Here is a 16779-nt window from a genome sequence, read left to right as displayed (position 1 = left end):
TTTGAGGATATTGAATATTAAATACTCTTGTTTCATATCTTCTTTACGCACTTTTTTGTTTAATATTTTTTAATTAATTTATTTATATCTTGTTCCATATTTTCTTTACGAACTTTTTTTATTTTATTTTTTAAAATTAATTTATTTATCGTATCAATTACAATAACAGAATCAACTTCAAATATTTTTGAATCCCGACTCCGTTCTTGACCCGTGCCTTGCCATATGGCATGCTATGCGCACAACATAAATCATAATCCACATTTTCGTCCAAATTAATGAATTGAAAATGAAAATCGAAGCATCGTGAATGTTTATGAGGACGTCATCAGTTAAATAATACCATACAATTTTTTAGGAAAATATTAATAATAATTTAAATTGATTGGACAACAATAATTTTGAATTTGAAAACTTTTTGGACACTACGTTCCAAAATGATAACCTCACATTTAATTTAATATTAGTTACTCTGTACACGAGATGTGTGTGTACAATCTTTTTTATTATTATTAATAGACTAAAATGAAATTTGACAAATTATGGAGGGACTAAATTGATATTTGGATTGTTGAAAAAAAAGTGTGTATTGAATTTTTTTTTTAAAAAAAAAACTAAAAACAAAAATGTAATATTAGTATCATATAAGAGTAAAGTTGGAAGAAAAAATTGGTGTCCTTTCTAGGTCGTTACTATCGTGTCCTAAACTTTAATAAAATAGAATAAATATGCATACATTTATGACTTGACAAGTATTTTGGTATTTAGAAAATTGTTCATGAGACTTTATAATAAAATATATATGCATATATCAAATAATAATTTTTTTCAAAAAAATCAGATATTTTTCAAGAAAATAAAATTCGTGTGTGGCTTTTGATGAGTAGGTCTTATGTAAGACCGTCTCACGGATTCCAATATGTTAGACGAGTCAACCCTACCCATATTTACAATAAAAAGTAATACTCTTAGCATAAAAAGTAATATTTTTTCATGAATTATCTAAATAAAGATCCGTCTCACAAAATACGACCCGTGTGACCGTCTCACACAAATTTTTGCCGTGGCTTTTAGGAAGAGAAATTCTAATTGCAACTAAAGTTTTTCTATCTATACCACACTAATTTACATTGACAAATTTTTATAAAACACTGCTGCTTTTGTCTTTTAATATTATTAATTAAGCTCGGAATTAGTTTTGTAAATTACTCTTGCGGTCCCAAAATTAACTTTTATTAAATTAAATTTAAAGAAATTAATAATAATAAGAGATTTGATATACACTCATTTTTTGTTATTTGCAGTTCATTTATGAATAAATTTTACACATAAAGTAAAGCGTAGATATTAATATCAACTCCCTAATAACTATTATTATTATAATAATAATAATAATTGATACAAGTGATATAGTTTATTTCCAAAATAACCAACATGTCTTTTGTCTTTAAATTGAAGTTTGCAGGTTTAATTTGGAAGTCCAAATGAGAGTAGTCATTTAATTAATTATTATTTTTTTAAATCTTTTCACTCGATATTTAATATCCCACAAAGATTTTTTGATACTCTATTCGAAGGAGATCAGTTTACAGTATAGTATTGTGTTGCCAATTATATTGATACTATTGTAGAAGCGGTATCAAAAATTAATAATAATATAGCATAAAAAAGAAAATCATATTTTTCAAAAAAAAAAAGTAAAAAGAAAATCATAACTAATCTAAGATAATTTTGTTTTTTCAAACATAATTTGCTGCTCAAGGAGTAGGTATCTTATGAGACGGTCTCACGAATCTTTATCTATGAGACGTGTCAATCATACCGATATTTACAATAAAAAGTAATACTCTTAGCATAGAAAGTAATACTTTTTCATGGATGACCCAAATAAGATATCTGTCTCACAAAATACGACTCATGTGACCGTCTCACACAAGTTTTTGCTCTAGTCAAGATAGTGATTTTCAAATAATAAATATTAGTTCAAGAAGTTCCAAGAATATGTTTCATTCAGATGCTTTTTTCTAAGAGAGTGACAACACTATCTTTAACAAAAGTTATTTTGACAGATAATCTGCAATCTCATTTTCCATGTATGTAATATACATATGAAACACAAACTGGACATGGTTGTGTTAGAAGCAAAGAGAACTTTCCAGGGAAAAAATAAATAACTAAAAAAAAACAAAAACTAGGTATATGTAAACGTAAAAAAGCAAGAATTCAAGCCAAGGATGTTAGATATATAGCTTGAGATATATGGTAGAGTTAGTTAGTCAACATGACAGATGTCAGTTAAGAACTCTTGTTAGACTTGAGTTTCATATACAGAAGTTCATCATCTTCTTTTTCTTTCAATTTTTTCTTCCGTAAAAAACTCTTCTTGAGATATTATCTTCAATTATCAATGGAGATTTATGATGATTCGAATTGAATCTTAACAAAGGATAGAAGCCAATCTCATATCAAGTATCTTCGAGTTTTAAAACTCGTTGTTTCTCGTCTTTCCTTGCCGCCCTTGTCACTTAGCCGCCCCCCCGATGCTTCCATAAATGGGGAATAATGCAAGTATATTATCATTCACTAATAGAAAGATAAAGCAGTCAAGACTCGCCTTAGTTGGAAAGATAAAGCAGTCAAGACATGATAAATTAATGCAGCGATGCTCACATACCCATGAATCTCTACACATGATATGTGGAAGAACACGTATTTTGTCTCCCTCCTCGTACTCGGGAAGGAAATATAGCACCTGCGTTGACAGATTTCGATCGTAGAAGGTAAAGCAAAGGTCAATCGACGTTTTTAAATACTCATATTTCAGCAGGTTTGTTTCTATAGCCCCATTCAATGAATGGATCCTCTAGACTGAATCACTCTATATACAATAATAATTCTTTCCACGAGTTCTTAGCATTTTACATTATGGATGACTAAGATGTAGTTCCCAAATATGAACGTGCAAGTATCTTATAAGCTTTGGGAAAGGGACCTAAGCGTACTTTTGGATTTGCAATTTTTAGCATTAGTTGGTCAAATTTCAAACCACACTTGTGTTGGATCCGGTTTTCTACACGCCCAAACGCAGCGGAAGATTTAAAATTTTTATTTTATTTTGAAAAACAAAATAATATTGTTTTAGGCGCTCGTATGATTTATCAAAACATACATAGCATGTTAGAAATCGTTATACCTTTGGTGAATTAATCACTGGACACCAACCGATCCGGTATAACAGATCTGGCTCTTGATGAATCCCTACGAACTTTCTTCAAGAAATCCTCCTATCAAGTCCACGACTAGATAGTATGATCCTCTTCCAATTTGCACTAGAAAATATGGAAGATATTTGCGTAGGAGAGAAAATAATTGAGAGAGACGGCACAATATTTTCTTTTCTAAAAAGTGGTGGCCGATTTTTCTTGTTTTAGTGGAGGCTCACGTGAATGGGTGTTGTGGTGGCTAGGTTTAGAGCTTTGCATTTATTATTTATAATAAAATAATAACCTAATTACATAATTAACATTAATGGGCTTGATTTAATTAATTGGGCTAGTCCAACTAGTTTAATTAATTTAATCAAAGTCCATTAAAACTTTAATTATTTAATATGTTGGACTTGTACCCCTACAAGCCCATTAAACATATTATCCACCAATTTTAATTTATTAATTAATCAACTCAACTTTTGAGCTTAATAAATTAAATACATTATAAATTCAACATTTGAATTTATTATTTAAATTATAAATTCAACTACTTGAATTTACATCACCTCCAAAATTTAATATTTAATAAACCCAACATTTGAGTTTAATAAATTAAATTCTCAAATTTTATAAATTCAACTCTTTGAATTTATTCTCTCAAAATTTAATTATCATAAATTCAACTCCTTGAATTTACTATATAATATAAATTCAACTTTTGAATTTATTCTCTCAACGGGAACAAACAATCCAGTACTTGTGTGACCCTCAATGGTTCAGAGATACAGCTAGCCGTGGGTTCACAACTCTTTGTGATTCAGGACAGAATCCTTTATTCGGGCTTACCCTAGTTAGCCCCATTCTTTCTATCAACACCTTGATCAAGAATGTCAGAACTCATTTCTGATAGCACCCATCGGATCATGGTAAGAGCGTCTAGTAGCATCGCCCCATGATCCCCTAGGTATCACTGATAGTGCCTGCAAGAACCAGTCGATTATGATTAACGTACAGTACGGTCCCTTCATCTCATATATTCCGATCGAATCTGCAACCATTGGTTCATCGAGGGTTGCATATTAATTCGATAACTATGTGATAACTATAATAGTGGCATCGCGTGTACTATTTGGAGAACTCCTTCTCCAACGTACATCTCGTACTCTGGCCAGAGATTCCATGCACTATTATTTCATTAGATCACATAGGATATCCAAACCCGTAGGTGAGCGGTGAATCCCCGACTACAATGCACTGGCTCCTATATGTGTCGCAACTGTACCCAACCTCGCCACCTGATGACTCTCCTGGAGCCGGTAAACGAGTCAAAGCACAGCCCTAGCATATAGAGCCTCAGTGTTGTCCCGGGTCGTAAGGACTAATGTTGTACAATCATAACCACGGACTTATCCTCTCGATGAATGATAACCACTTGGAAAGTCCGAGGGAGGGTTGTTCGGTATAATCATCCTATGACTACCCATCTGCATGTTTGGACATCTCTATGCCCTTACTAAGAAACGTAGTACACAACATCACAGATGCTAGTCTCAAGCTCAAGCGACCTTTATCCATGTTTTAGGCGGCTGAATCGACTAGGAACGAATTTAGATCATACAGTATTTACAAACGAGTTTCAACATCGAATTACGATTCATTTGTATTAAAGTATAATCAAGGTCTTTATCTATGTTTGATAACATGGGTATACAGATAAAGAATTAACAAACCATGAAATAATGAATTATATTAAAATAAAGATTGTTTATTACACTTGAGTCAATAAAATCCCTAGTCAACAGTTGACTTGTAGGACATCTACTCTAACAACTTGGTGAGCTCTACTGCAACTCTTGCACTCCATGAGACAGGTTTGGGGAATAGTTTATGTTAACTTTTCCTTTGATTAATTGTCTACCAGAATTTTTCTGTATTGTCAGTTAAATTCACATGGTATCCACATAAATAAAATTATGCCCACCCCCTTAGACAGGGAAAAGAACAATAGTTATCACCACCAAATCTTCTAAATTTTCACAGTGTCATAAAAAGGAAGAAGAGAACATACTCAGAAACATCATCTTCAGATTGAGATCTTTCCCAGCTAAATGCTAAGTGATATCTTTTGAGAGCCAAGTAGAGCTCCAAAGATTTTCTTTTGCAGCGTTAACTATAATCAAAAGTCAGCGGCAAAAAAATCCAAGGCTGTGTCTAACAGTCCATATGGCGGCGCAATCACTACAGAAGAATGGTTAAGAAGCCTTTGATATTATTTTCGCCAATGGTAGACTAATATTTCTATAAATATAAATCCAGGCTACAATCATAAACCTCTCTTCCCTGTCTTATCATTGTCTAATTCTCTTGATCCCCAAGAGGAAAAACTATAATTTTGTTTCAGCGAACGACAAAGTTCACATTCTTCTGAAAACAAAAATAAAAATAGGTATGAAGTTTTGAGGTCATTCCCTATAGACAGCAATTTCTTCTATATACAAACAAAATTGTAAACTAAGCATTCAAAAAGAAAAATTAGCAATCCAAGATATTCCCCAAACCATCTCCTTGTAACATGTAAGTCACTCGAGAAATGGGCAATTCCGTGTCGGGCCCATCAAGGAAGCACAGAAAATCACGGCAAGAAGAGACGGTCTCATGGATCGTATTTGTGAAACAGATATTTTATTTAGATTTTTATACTAAAAATATTATTTTTTATTGTCTACTCATAAATCATATAACAAAACCTGCACAGCGAAGGGGGCAAACAACGAAACCACAACACAAAAACGGGATAATACTCATTTTCGTCCTTTTCGTTAACAGCTTTTCCCATTTCAGCCCCTCATGATTTTTGACTGCTTAAATAATCCTTCATGTTTTCAAAATATTCCCGAATTGGTCCCTACCGTTATCATGACGTTAAGGTTAACGTTGACTTATGAAAAACTTAGAAATTAGCGACGGTTTTTCAAACGTTGTCGCTAATTAGCGTCGCTACTATTTCCATAAAATAAATTTTAAGTTTTTTTTAAAAAAATTATTAAAAATAATTTTTTATTTTATGGAAATATTAAACCGTCGCTAATTAGCGACGACGTTTTAAAACCCGTCGCTGTCGCTAATTAGCGATGATGTTTTAACTCGTCTCTAATTAGCGACGGTTTAATATTTCCATAAAATAAAAAAATTAATTTTAATAATTTTTTTTAAAAAAACTTAGAATCGGACTATGCTAACAATATTAATGATCTTAACTAACATTTAAAAATTTACAAAAAATTAAAGCGAAAAAGTTTATCCTAAGTCGAAACTAAAATCGTGTAAGAGAAAAAAATTTTAAGTGTTGTGAAATGGTGTGTATGAAAATGTAAAGAGAGTATATTTATAGACAGTTTGCTTTATGTTTTTGGTAAAATAGTGACGGTAATTGCAAAACCGTCTATACTTCAAGGTTAATAATATTACCGTCGCTAAAATCCGTCGCAAATTGTCTATAATAATATCTTTCCATTTCATCCACACCATTTCACAACACTTAAATTTTTTTTCTTTTACACGATTTTAGTTTCGACTTAGGGTAAACTTTTTCGCTTTAATTTTTGTAAATTTTTAAGTGTTAGTTAAGATCATTAATATTTTTAGCATAGTCTGATTCTAAGTTTTGTTTTAAATTATTTAAAATATTTTTTTTTATTTTATGAAAATATTAAACCGACGAAGTTTTGAAAATCCGTCGCTAAGTAGCAACGGTTTAACAAAAACAACATTAAACTTAACGAAAAGGACGAAAATGAGTATTATCTTCACAAAAACGAAACATCATAGACATGTAATGTATGAATACACCACATACCTCGTCCGGCGAGCGGGAGGAGGAGGAGGAGGCGCCGAAGATTAGGAGAGAAGAGATGGTGCGTTTCAGGAAACGCCGTCTTAATATGTGAGGCCCTTCCCAGGGAGACGGGCTCGAGCGCGAGCGCATTCCGCTGTTGCCTGACCCCATCTGAAATTCTTCTCTTTACCCCCTATTTTTTTTATTATTATATAAATATGAAATTGATTATATAAGCAGATGGTGGAGTTCTTGCCTTGGTGAGGATGGTGACACTGACAACAACAATGGAGGGCCTGCGTGAGAAGACATGGCTGGAAAGGAAGAGCTGTTTTTTGTATACCGTACGGTCCACGCCTGCCTGAAAATGCTGATCGCCGTTATTCGGTGATAAGTGGTGTATGCGCCTTGTAACTTCTATACGGTTCTTGGAAACTTGCAGCTGTTGATGGAGTGCATCTATCCCATAAAACTGCTGGGAATCTTTCCACTGTCTTTGATATCGGTGGAGTCTTTGGGGGAATTTCTGCCGGTTTGATCTCCGACCTCATTGACGCTCGTGCCATTACGTCAGTTATATTTTTCATTCACTCTATTCCAGCTCTTATTTTCTACCGTCTTTATGGAAGCATATCAATTTTCACCGCTGCCGCATTCGTGTTTACTTCTGGTTTACTAGTAAACGGACCATACATACTCCCTAATAACAACGGCAGTTTCTGCTGATCTTGGTACCCAAAGCTTAACTAAAGGGAATTCTCGTGCTTTAGCCACTGTCACAGCAATTATAGATGGCACTGGCTCTGTAGGTGCTGCCATTGGACCTCTTCTTGCCGGATATATCTCGACTCGAGGATGGAACAGTGTTTTTTATGCTTATCCTTTCAATATCCATTGCTATGTGTCTGTTAGTCCATGTTGTCAAAAGTGAAAGTTTAAAGGGAAGCTGAATGAGGGCAAATGGCTTTGGTCGAGCATAATCTCTCATTGAATACAGAACTCATTACACGTTTTTTACACGCTCGTGAGTCCACGATACATGGAATAAAGCTCTGCTAGCCAAAACTCTTTGGAAAATCAGCTTGGAAAATGATTGTCTGTGGATTAAGTGGGTGAATCATGTAAACAGCAGTTGTGGAAGGGTTTGGAATTGGGAAACAAACAGAGAGGATTCACCATTGATCAAACAGATCCTACGGATTCGAGATGAGATAGTAAGTAAACATGGTTCCATTCACAATGCAACTCGAGCATTAGACGGTTGGTTTGGTGCCACTAATGGATTATCTCGGGCATATGACTTCTTTGTTCAATGCCAGACTCGGTGGCCGTGGAAACCTCTATTGTCCAAGCATTACATCCTACCCAAGCACATTTTAGTTTTATGGTTATTTGCTCACACCAAGCTTATGACTAGAGACAGATTGCACTACCTCACTGATCGATCATGCGTGCTATGCAAGGGTGTGGATGAATCAGTCCGACACTTGTTTTTTGAATGCCCAATCACAAAAAGCATCTGGAATGGTATTCGTGTATGGTTCGGGATGAAGAAGCTCATGGGTACTCCGACAGCTATACTCAAGGCTTTCAGAAGCACTTATCGAGGTAACGCCACGCTCGCAAAAGTGAGGCACGCAGCACTTGCGGCAACAGTTTACCATGTATGGACCACCAGAAATAGGATCATCTTCGATCAGGAGAAAATGGATGTAGGAGAGACTATTAAGAAGATCCAGATTCTTGTTTTTAGGTGCGTTCACAACTCTCCCTTTGCATTTCGAGTATTTGTTTAGTTGATTGTTGTATGGTTGTTCTGTTCGTGTGTTATCTCCCGAAGATGCCCAATGTATATGTTATCTTATTTTATCTACCGGAGATGTCCACTGTACTTGTATAATAACACTTTTTACCAAACTTTAATGAATTGGTTCATTAAAAAAAAAAGAGGAGGGGTGTAAGATGGTCAGGTTCTCTCATTAATAAATCCACCCAAATTGTTTTAATTTTCAGACATCGACTTCAAATATACATCATAAATCAAATTTAAGGTGATTTTTAACATAACCAAGGAATTTCAAATCTTCACACATATTGGAATACACTATGAAAACAAAGCCCAAAATCAATCCTGAACCAGATCACTCCCATTCGGGTTTGATCATCCAAGATTGTATACTTCAGCTCAGATACATTATGTTCTAGCACGGACAAATCATACAATAAGATCGAATAGCTTTTATTAATGCACTCAGATTCTTAAGAAATCATAAATCAACACTTGATCTTTTGTTGCGACACACTGCAAACAGACACTCTAAGCTTTTGGATCTTGAACTACAGTTGCAATCACCCGACCTGCAGAGAAATTACACAAATAATATATATTCAGTCGCAAAAATAGATATTTCTTTTAAAAAATATCAGGCGTTCTTATATTACTATCCCACTCCACACAATTCCACACAAAAATCTAACTTAAATCTTGTATTTTCTTTAAAATCAATCTTTTCAACTTCTTGTCAAATGCTAGAGGAAAGTGTCACTAATTTTTCTGTGGTTAGCTATAAATTACATATCGAAAAGTTGCTAAACATACCTTTTGCCTTGGTGGGGCGGGTTCTTCCAGCCAAATTATTGTACGACACATCCCTGAGAGAATAATATTCTTACAAAATAAATAATTATATATGAAACTGATTTTTGATGTATTTACATGACAGCGAATTGATCAACATTAAAAATTGAAATGTATAATTATGATATGTTAAGATTGGAACTTGGACTTAACTCAACCCAAAAGATAGCTCAATGTGGGAGGATTGTCCAATTCCATATATGTAACTCTCAGGTATTTTATCCAACCGATGTGGGACAACTAACTAACTCCTCTCACGTCCAGGAATGAATATTTGGAGCGTGCAGTTTACAATTGACCCAACTATGGGTAGAACGGGTGGCTCAACACATATCGGTGGAACCTGAGCTCTGATATCTTGTTAAGATTGGAACTTGGACCTAACTCAACCCCAAAAGCTACCTCACGGGAGGAGGATTGTCCAATTCCATATATGAAACCTTCAGGTATTTTATCCAATCGATGTGATACAACTAACAAATACTGAGTAATAATTATAACTTACAGAATCTGCAAGCTACCCGATTGAATCAGCTGAAGAACTCCATCTGGGATGCTCCCACTCAGCTTATTTTTGTTGAGCCTCCTGTCATTATAACAAAACCATTAATTAATTCTTGATCAACATTAAGTAAATCGATTTATAATTAATTAAACGAAAAACTACAATTTTGGACTTATATATTTGTTTCATTACCATTTTGACCGAAAGTGCATGCTAAAACAACAAAGACAAGCGTCATCAAAACTGGAAATCTGATAACATAAACGATCATACTCGCATACTTTGAAACCGTCTTAATTCAGATAAAGAGGTAAATTGATGTTCTAATGAATCAACTTACAAGAATCTCAAGGATCTCAAATATGCTAGAGATGCTGGGATTGGACCGCTTAATTTATTATCGTACAAGTCCAAACTAACTAGGCGAGTCAAATTGCCTAGCGCACTTGGTATTTCTCCACTAATTTTGTTCGAAAACACCTCCCTGCGCCAAAAATAACATCACTTATTACTCCCCATAAGTAAAATCTATTTCGAAAAAAATAATAATTAATTTGTCTGATAAATATATAGAAATATAATAATTAGATCTTACAGATACTGAAGATTAGCCAACAAGCCCAGCTGAGGCACAAGAGTTCCAGATAGGTTAGCATTACCAAGGTCCCTTTCATGTCAAAAACCAGTCGTCAACCAGTTTATATTGAAACGATACATGATATAAGAATGATAAATCGATATAATAAAATAAGATAATAATACGCGATACGTACTATCAGTTATTATCAATCAATATCTTATCCTCCGTATTATCAAGCAGTAGTGCCTATATGTATTATAAACTTACACTCTTACTACACTATTTTCCGAATTGCATGTGACATGAAACCATGTACAAGGATTAACCAACGTTGGATCCCAGCTCTGTAGCACACCGTTTGGATCACTCAGGGAATGTTTCCACGCATTAAGAGCATCTCCTGCTCATTTTCACCAGAAAAATTAAACAAAATACACGACCGGAAAGTTTCAGACAAGAATAGCTAGGCTGCGATGAGTTTACCTTCGGAGTTGCACTCCACATATGTAAGCGTCGTTAGAGCCAAGGCCAGAAAGACCGCGATTTTCGACATATTTAAGGTATGTTTATATGATACAGATTATGCGAAAATCTGCAGTATATATATATTCTTGATTTTCTTGCTTATCCAGGTGTATGCAGGGACGGAGCTACCCCTAAGGTTGGGGTGGGATCCATCCCACTCTATTTTTTTTATTTAATTGATCGAGTTTTTTTTTAAAAATTATTTTTAATTTTTAGCCCAATATTTAGCCTATTCCTTGAGGCTTTTCTTTCACAGCTGTCCCTCCAAAATGTAAACAAGAGGATGAGAGCTACTAGTCTCCTGCTGGTTGGAAATTTCACAAATATTTGATTTATATTATTTAATATTGTTCATTGATTCATTCAACCCAAGATGAAAATATTTTCTGACTACGTCTCCGTATGTAATGGAGAATGAAGGCATTTACTTGGTGGGTCATAATAATGGACTTTTTCGTGTCTCGGTAAACGCAAAATGAAGGGCCATAGTAAACGAAAAGGATTTTAGTTTGAATAAATCTTATATAAAAAACGACAGCTGACCAAGTTAAATGTATATTTCCACATCTTTGATTCAATTTTCTAAAAGATATTCTAATTAAATAATGCATACCTTCTGAATTTTACTTGCCTAATTATACGATCGATGTTTGTCTCGAAGTGACGATGTTAGGATAGAAAAAGCTAGTCAAAGTTGATGAAATGGTCAACTTGTTTGATTGAGTTTTTAATTAGCCACCAAGTATGACTACGATTATATCTGGTCCCATCTAAAGTATTTGAGTTTGTGAGTGTTTGACCAATGACAATGAGTTTAATTCTAGGGATGGCAATGGGCGGAACGGGTGCGGGTTTGCCATCCCCCATCCCCCGTCCCCGAATTTAATCCCTACCCTCATACCCATCCCGATCCCTATTTTTTCGGGTTCGGGAATCCCCAAATCCGAAACTTCAGGATCAACTTCTCATCCCCGTCCCCATCTCCATTTCAAAAATATTAATATGGCAAAACGATTATGGATTCGGAAATTTTCTCAAACCAACTTATTATTATCTATTATTATTAGTGATAATATTAATATTAATATTAATATCAATATCAATATTAATAATAATAAAAATATTATTAATATTTTAAAAAATAATCTTATTATTATATTATTGATACTAATAATAATATTATTTTATTATTAATGTTATTTTGGAGATGTAGATAGTAATTTCATACATGTCTCGAACTAAATCGGAGATTTAAAAAAATCTTCGAATCCGAACCCAAAACCGAAAAAATCGGAGATCTCCATACCTTGTTTCGAGTTTTTTCCGTGAAACTCCTAAACCCGTGAAGAAAGTTATCATCCCTATTTAATTATGATCCTCACATAATCATTTTTTCTGGCGATGACATGGGTTTTTCTCTGTTTGATTTATATGATTATCATAATTTATAATATATAATTAACTCAGTGTGCATCAAAATGTAGCGTCCGTTAATTATTATAAAATGTTTCTTTCACTCCATGACACGTTTTCTTTCGAGATGGGAGAAGAATTTTTATTACAATTCTTTTATTTGCTATTTGTATTTTTCCAACGGAAGCGGTACTATAATATAGTAATTAATTATCTGAAAAATAAATTATGGTCGTCATTTTAATATAACAAAGTTGAGTTTTATTTCACTTCAATTTAATTCTCAAGAGTCAAGGGAATATGAGGAGTACTAGTTTCCATTTAATTGTGGGAACTTTTACAAATTTGTATGTATAAAATAAAATAAACTTAAATTGTGAAAGCATGATATTTGGATGTTGACAATAAATAATTAATGAATGGAGAAATTACATTTTCTGTCGGTCAATTCAATCCCTTAGTCCACTAATATGATTTTTTTTCTTCATTTTCAGTCATTTTTCACTCGAATTCTAACTGGATACGTAAGTAATATCCAGTGTCATGTCGACAATTTTCATTAATGCGTTATCATTTTCTTGGGAGCTGTCAATTTTTTTATATAACGTCAACACTATGATGAAAATGATTAAAAATAGAAAAAATGTAAATTTTTAAATAAGACCGTGAGTAAATTACGTGACAAAATAAGTAATTTTCACGTAATGTAATTTCACGTAATGCATGATCCTAAAACATGTGTTATAATTTGCTATGTTGTAATATATATTCATGAGATTTGAAGACATGCATAACCGTCTTCAGAAAGGGCTGCAAACTCAGTGACATGGAAGAATGTTAATCACGAATGAGTCTCGGTCAAATTGCTGATTCCCATGCACCTACTTCTACGCTATACTGAATCCATACCATAAACCTCCGCTAGCTCTAGTCTTGCGAATCTCTTCTACCGCCATTGTCGATTTCTAAATTTTGATGTGCAATCATGCATTCTTTGGCATCGCTGTTTAGAAAACACACTCCACAGGCTCCATTTTTGGCAGCTCGAAGCCTGAGATCTAATACAGATTTCAGAAAATCAAACAACCCAATCTTGAATTCATCCGCATCGGGAAATGGTGGGAGGAGTTATTGTTCTTGCAGTAATGAGATTGAGTCCTCGTCCTCGTCGTCGTCTTCGTTTTTCAGTTCACTTTTGAGATCAGTTTGCTCCGGGGTGGTGGTTGTCGGATCGGGTCTCGGCCTTTTCTATTGTTCTTCATTAATCCGTAGTGCAGATTCGATAGTCTCGTATGCAGATTCCGGAACCAAAATGAAGGAGCAAGAAAACACAGGTGGCTTCCTATTCAAAGGTACGTGATCAATTTAATAGTTAGCTATGTTAATTTGTAGATCAAATTCTTTCACTGTGCTTTTCTCTTGGTGGGAAATTCTTAATCTTCATCGTAATTTTACGGTGAAAACAAAGAAATGCATATATCTTAATCTACACCTGCGACTCACTAAGTAGTTCAATATTCTTTCAGATGCATACAGGAGAAAAGTTTTCTTCAAGTACGAGAAACGCATAAGAACACGAAGCCCTCCCGAAAAGGTGATTTCATTAAGTAAGATTCAGTAACAAAGCAGGATTAAATTCGTGTCGAATAATGGAGCTAACATAGCAATCGAGCGAGAGCCGTCACTGAAATAGTTGAATTACATAACATTTCAATTAACTATATAGTATGTGTAACGTGTATGTGAAGTGTAGTTTCTTTGGAGAGGAGGCAAACAACCTTTGTGTATTTATTTATCTATACACTGATGGATTTCACTTCAGGTGTTTGAATACTTTGCATCATTTCGAACACCGTCGGGAGAAGTATATATGACACCAGTAGACTTGATGAGAGCAGTGGTTCCAGTATTCCCTCCATCTGAAGCACCAAGTGTCAGAGTCGGAAACCTCTCAGGGGAGTGGACGACTAGCGATTTACACTTCGCTCCTTCAGAATTTTTTATGTTATTCGATACCAACAACGATGGGCTTATTTCATTTCCAGAGTTAGTAGTATATCAATCAGATTCGTCTCTAGAAAATATTGTATGACAAAAATATGATCTCTTCTTGTTGTGACAGGTATATCTTTTTCGTCACACTATTGAGCATCCCAGAGTCGAGCTTTTCTGTCGCGTTTAAAATGTTTGATCTTGATAACGACGGGTATGAGACAGCATGCATATATAATGATTGACAGATAATGTCACATCGGAATTAAATTCACTATAGATTTCGAAATATATATGATCTTTATTCATCTATGAGCAATTATATCCTCAAGCTTCATACAAAAGGCAGAAAGATTTATCATGCGAAATGGTACTTTTGCGCAGTGGTATAGACAAACAAGAATTTCAAAAGGTGATGAACCTGATGCGTACTCAAAATAGACAAGGGGCTAACCACAGAGATGGGATGAGGATTGGATTAAAAGTTTCTGGTTCTGTGGAGGATGGAGGTCTCCTCGAGTACTTCTTTGGAAAAGACGGTAATGGGCGCCTTGAACACCAGAGATTTGTTCAGTTTTTCAGAGAATTGCACGACGAAGTATGTAATTTTCGCTCACATTCATATATGCTCTTGAAATTCAGGAGGCCACATTTCTATGACAACTTGTAAAATTCATGCACAGATACTGAGATTGGAGTTTTCGCATTATGATTTTAAGTCTCAAGGAACTATCTCTGCGAAAGACTTTGCCTTATCTATGGTTGCTTCTGCTGATATGAGATACGTAGACAAGTTTCTGGATCGAGTTGATGAACTTAGCAATGAGCCATCTCTAAGAGATGTGCGTATCACATTTGAAGAATTTAAGAGATTTTCCGAGCTCCGGAAAAGATTGGAGCCATTCTCCATAGCCCTCTTCAGTTATGGCAAAGTGAATGGACTGTTGTCAAAGCAAGATTTTAAAAGAGCTGCTGATCAGGTAAACACTTCACTTAAAAAACATCCATCTCCCCTTTATTTCTTATCTTTATTCCTCAATACCATGCAGTCACTTATGGATGTGTCTTACTAATAAAATGTCACAATCTCTTTAAGGTTTGTGGGATCAATCTCAAAGAGAAGGTGGTTGACCTGATATTTTTTATGTTTGACACAAATCGCGATGGGAACTTAAGCCCGGATGAGTTTTTGAGGGTGTTGGAGAGGCGAGAAAACTGACATTTCCCAGCCACGAGAGTCGGGCTTTGCTGGTTTGATATCATGCTGGTTGGATTGCACAAAGAATCGCACTTCCAAGAAGATATTCTAACTTGTTTATTGACGTCAAGTTGCTTGAACACATCTGTGGAGCTGAAGGAATGATATAAAAAACCAATAACTTAGTTTTGGTGGGAGTCTATATACTATTCACTATACTCACTCACGAATGTATCACGTTTAACATTAAAACTAGTTTAGAGACTTATTTATAGCATGTGGAACATTAAAATTATAAATAATGATATCATGTAGGATCCTTCCTGGGATTGTTATAAAACTTGTAGGTCTATTGTGAGACGGTCTCACAAATTTTTATCTGTGAAACGGGTCAATACTACCGATATTCACAATAAAAAATGATATTCTTAGCATATGATGACTCAAATAAATATCTGTCTCACAAAATACGACCCGTGAGACCGTTTCACACAAGTTTTGGTCGAACTTAATAATCTCTCGTTTTGTTGTACTCTGATAATTTTTTTCTTGTTGTTATAATATTTTGTTAAATTTTCATTAATGCGAAGCTTAAAATTAAATCCTCCTTAATTTCAACGAGCATTAATTTCTATCTTTTGACGTAATTTATTGATTACTCTGCATAAAATTCAAGAAACATAACACTCCAAAAGCAATTAAAAATGGAAACTAAACGTGATCGGTTTCAAGAATTAATGAATTCCCACCATCTCCCAACCCCTATAAATAGCAAATCTTTACACATACATTGCATCTCACCTTTGGCTTCAGATTCAGGTCCAAAGCAAAATGCATATCCAACGTTTCTTGACCGTCACTGTTTTTGCTGGGATTTGGATACT

At 34.4% G+C, this 16779-nt stretch overlaps 1 protein-coding gene and 1 pseudogene across 2 annotated transcripts; one reads left to right on the top strand and one right to left on the bottom strand.

Annotated features, from left to right (window-relative positions):
• Positions 1-9062: 9062 nt before the first annotated feature.
• Positions 9063-11406, bottom strand: LOC140805838 (leucine-rich repeat protein 1-like). Of its 2 annotated transcripts, XM_073162169.1 has the most exons (7): positions 11251-11406; positions 11035-11167; positions 10783-10854; positions 10528-10671; positions 10188-10268; positions 9644-9696; positions 9063-9402 (listed from the first exon to the last, which is right to left on the bottom strand). In XM_073162169.1, the coding sequence occupies exons 1-7, from the start codon at positions 11318-11320 to the stop codon at positions 9362-9364; spliced, it is 594 nt and encodes a 197-aa protein (XP_073018270.1). In that variant the 5' UTR covers positions 11321-11406; the 3' UTR covers positions 9063-9361. The 2 variants fall into 2 exon arrangements, with proteins under 2 accessions (XP_073018270.1, XP_073018271.1); XM_073162170.1 differs by lacking the exon at positions 10528-10671.
• Positions 11407-13522: 2116 nt separating this feature from the next.
• Positions 13523-16402, top strand: LOC140804903 (calcium uptake protein, mitochondrial-like; annotated as a pseudogene).
• The last annotated feature ends 377 nt before the right edge of the window (positions 16403-16779 follow it).

Source organism: Primulina eburnea, chromosome 11, assembly GCF_022965805.1.
Source record: "Primulina eburnea isolate SZY01 chromosome 11, ASM2296580v1, whole genome shotgun sequence".
Lineage (NCBI taxonomy): Eukaryota > Viridiplantae > Streptophyta > Magnoliopsida > Lamiales > Gesneriaceae > Primulina > Primulina eburnea.
This window is presented reverse-complemented; position numbering and strand designations above follow the sequence as displayed.